Here is a 3,810-nt window from a genome sequence, read left to right as displayed (position 1 = left end):
AAAAAAACAAACAAAAAAAAAAAAATACCACACACAGAAAACTAATATTCTTTCCCACTGAATGTTTCTGAAAGAACAAAAACTCAAGGATCTCGGCAAATGGTCATGTGACTTCTTTGGCAGACAAAATCTGAGAATAACCTGAACAAGTTCAACTTGTAACAAAGCCATGGAGAATTTAACCCCCCCCCCTTTTTTTTGACAAAAATGATGGATAGTTTGCTACATCATTCTGGGCATGATCCCAGGATCCTATGTGATTCGCGCTCTTCTTGCTTTCCTTATACAAATTATTGTTGGCTGCCTAAAGTTTTATTTTTTAGATTACGAATGAAATGGCTTTTACATAGAAAAAGCTTTCCTCTGATGACTCCTCTGAGTGAGCCTGATTGGATTTTGTTAAAAAAAAAAAAAACCCACAGTGATCCTGATTCAGCTCCTAAAGCCTTTGATGTTTCAAGTGTGATCATGAATTTGGGATTCTCGAGAATAGGATGGCATTTTGTGACTAGCTTGGAAAAGTGTCCCACTAGTTCGTGATATTACCAGTCCAGATAACTGCTTTGCAGAGAAGGATATTGGTCACAAAATTGGAAGAAAAAAATGCTAAAAATCATGCTATCAAGAGTTAATGGGAAAACTCTAGGAGTTAGGAAAGAATCAGAACCATAGACAGCCATAGCATCCTCATTTCAAATAGCTGTGCCAATACTATAGGAAGCTGAGAGGAGGGGGATATGAGAGCAAGGGCTAAGCAATGCCAACTGTGAGGAATAAGCGTTGACGTTCTGCTGCTCACGGGATGATGGAATAACCTGGTGTGTTCCCCACAGGAGACAGAACAGCACAGAACGTAGAATGAACTGATTCACCTTCTGCTCTGAGTTATTATGAGAACTTAAATTTCACTAGAGGGGAACATTAACCACTACCTGCAAAATTCTCTCTCACTTTGCATGATGCTAGAACCACCATTGCTGCCAACTGGGCACACGGCACTAACTGAAGGTGAGCCTAGTTAGAAAACTCTGTGGTTGTTTGCTGGACTCTTTATGATTTAATAGTAAAACTATGAATCAAGTAGGTAATGTTTACCAGTGGGAAACTTGGCAGACAGGAGGAGAATAGGTTAAGGGAACAAGTTGGAAATTGTGGTAACCATTACCAGAAATTTGAGGAAACAAACTTTAGTGTTAAACTCTTTAGGTAACGTGTTGAAACTGTATAAATTGGCTCAGGCTATCTGGGGCCACTTGTTTGAAACAAGTGTCAGAGTTTCATCATGGCAGAAACTTCACACACTCGTCCCAGGTCATCAGACCTGTGAGGGATTAGGAGTTGGTCTCCAAACAGGTGGTGCACCAACATGCCTGATAGGAGGTAATCTACTGGATATTCTTATTGTGTAAAAACTGCTTCCACCTGAGTAACCTGCAGATCCTCTGGGAGTGAGTCCAGGTGAGGAAGGATAGATAATTCAAGAACATTTGAGGAAGTGGTGAGGAAAAAAATGGAAAGAATAAAAAAGTAAGGGAAGGCCTTTCATTTGACAGAGAAACAAAATATAATGAGACTATAATAAAATCACACAATATAAATGACATGAGTTGTAAAAGAAGATACAAAGAGAGACCTGCATATTTTCCAAGGTCCCTTAAACAAGAACTACAAGATCCTAACAAAATGAAAATCAAAGAAATCTCCCGGGGCCCTGCAGTTCTGTCCTTTCCCCATAATACAAAATGGGTTGAGCAAGGAGGGCTGTTCCACCAAAACTGAATCAATTTGCTGGCTGCCTTCAAGCGTTTCTCCACTGCAGAAAATATTTCTCACTGTTAGAAGTATCTCCTTCCCTTATGATAAGGAAAAGAATACCTGTTAGGATCACCTAGAAACTATTTTACTTCCTATAATTGATTACTGGGTGTTTGCATCAGAGTGCGGGAAAAAAAAAACCTAATTCAAAACAAAGGCAAGATTAGAGAATTTTAAATAGACATTGTATAGCTTGTATTATACAACCAAAACAACTTGTTCTCCATAGTAGACACACCGGAAAAGATGGTGGCAGATTTCCCAGATCTGAAGAAACAGGAAGATAGAAGAGAACTAGATGGCAGGAAATAATCAAAGGAAGATCTGAATTCAACAAAATAGAAACAACGAAAACAATAAAAAGAATCAATGAGACAAAGAGCTGGTTCTTCTAGAAAATCAACAAAATAGACAAACCTTTATCCACACTGACCAAAAGACAGAGAAAAGATTATCCAAATTAAAAAAATCAGAAATGAAGAGGGGGACATAACAACAGACACAGAGGAAATACTATATATCAAGATGACAAGAGTTCCTTAAAAGGAAATAAATAAGTCCCTCAAATTCAGAAAAACAGAATTGAAGGAAATCAATAAATCATTCAAAGAAATCAGGAAAACAAAAAAAAAAATGAGAAAACTAATAACCACCAAAATAAAGTCAAGAAAAAATATAAAGACTTAATGTCTCTAAGATTTCAAAAGTGCTTATACCATCATTAATATTATAATCAATTCTACTCTTCTACATAGGTTTAGCAGTGAAACACTGCTGTACACAGAAACTATCATTTAAAAGCTCCACAAAATAAATTCCAGTTGGGTCCTAAACTAAATGTTACAGTTTACAAGCGCAGACCATCTGGAAGATACTAGAGAGACCACACTTCTCAGAGTTTGGCAAATCTACCTTCCATAGTGACAAAGCAAGCACGTACAGGCACAAAGATTTTACAGAAACATCAGCAAGGCAGACATTTCCAAATATGACCCCCCTCCAAATTCTCTTCACAGATGCAGCCTGAAGAGTTACATTTTTCGGAGGCTGCTGCCTCAGCCCACGGATCACGGGCCGAATCATGCAGGAACAGCAGAAACATGCCGAACTCTGCAACCGCTCGCTACCTTTCACCCAGATAAGGGCGGACCCATCACACGGGCCCTACCGACTCAGCCGGCTCCACACAGTTTGGCGACAGTGGCCCCTTGCTCACCATGGCCTGCCCGGATTCCTTGTTTGATGACAGATGCGCGTAGCTCACCATGGCCTGGCTGCCCAGTTCAACCACGCTCTACCCAAAGGGAGCCCAAGATTCAGCAAACAGCTCCAACTTCCAACTTCCTCAGGAAAGCAAACCAGCCCAAAACCGGAAGAACAATCCCATCTGATTGACGGGTCATTCAAAGCCTCCGATTGGCTAGTGATGGCTGAGTGACAGACAGGACATAGCGAACTGAGCGGCTAAGACAGAAAGTTTTTTGTTTTTTGTTTTTTGTTTTTTTTTGGTTTTTTTTTTTTTTTTTTTTTTTTTTGGTTCGAGACAGGTTTTATCTGTGGCTTTGGAACCTGTCCTGGCACTAGCTCTGTAGACCAGGCTGGTCTCGAACTCACCGAGATCCGCCTGCCTCTGCCTCCCGAGTGCTGGGATTAAAGGCGTGCGCCACCACCGCCCGGCTATAGCTTCTCTTCTAAGCACAGAAATATCCCTTAGTTGCTGGAAATTTTTGCCAAATTCAACAGCAATTCTCTTGTTAATGTAAACCAATGGGCTTTGTTTTGTTTTTTTTGTTTTGTTTTGTTTTGTTTTTGTTTTTGGCTTTGTTTTTTTAAAAAGTAAACAAATTCAGAAGGAGGCTAATCAGACATTCTTGCCCAAAGCAAACCCTGGGTAACTGAAGAATATAATAAAATAAATTATCAAAGTGGCAGCAGAGCTTCGACTCTCAGCCTCTTGTCAGAAAAAATTGGGACCTGAAGCAGCCCCTTCACGAA

The 3,810-nt window shown here is 39.9% G+C and overlaps 1 protein-coding gene across 1 annotated transcript in view; it reads right to left on the bottom strand.

Moving 5' to 3' along the window:
- Positions 1–3,271, bottom strand: part of LOC126499201 (zinc finger protein 120-like) — a 12,172-nt gene extending 8,901 nt beyond the window's left edge. The window contains exon 1 of the mRNA XM_050138323.1: positions 3,032–3,271. Coding sequence (XP_049994280.1) covers positions 3,032–3,082 — 51 coding nt within the window. The 5' untranslated portion in view covers positions 3,083–3,271. The remainder of the gene's footprint in view (positions 1–3,031) is intronic.
- Between the last annotated feature and the right edge of the window lie 539 nt (positions 3,272–3,810).

The sequence above is a fragment of the Alexandromys fortis genome, unplaced genomic scaffold (genome assembly GCF_014885135.2).
Source record: "Alexandromys fortis isolate MF-2015 unplaced genomic scaffold, M_Fortis_MF-2015_v1.1 scaffold_9, whole genome shotgun sequence".
Taxonomy (NCBI): domain Eukaryota; kingdom Metazoa; phylum Chordata; class Mammalia; order Rodentia; family Cricetidae; genus Alexandromys; species Alexandromys fortis.
This window is presented reverse-complemented; position numbering and strand designations above follow the sequence as displayed.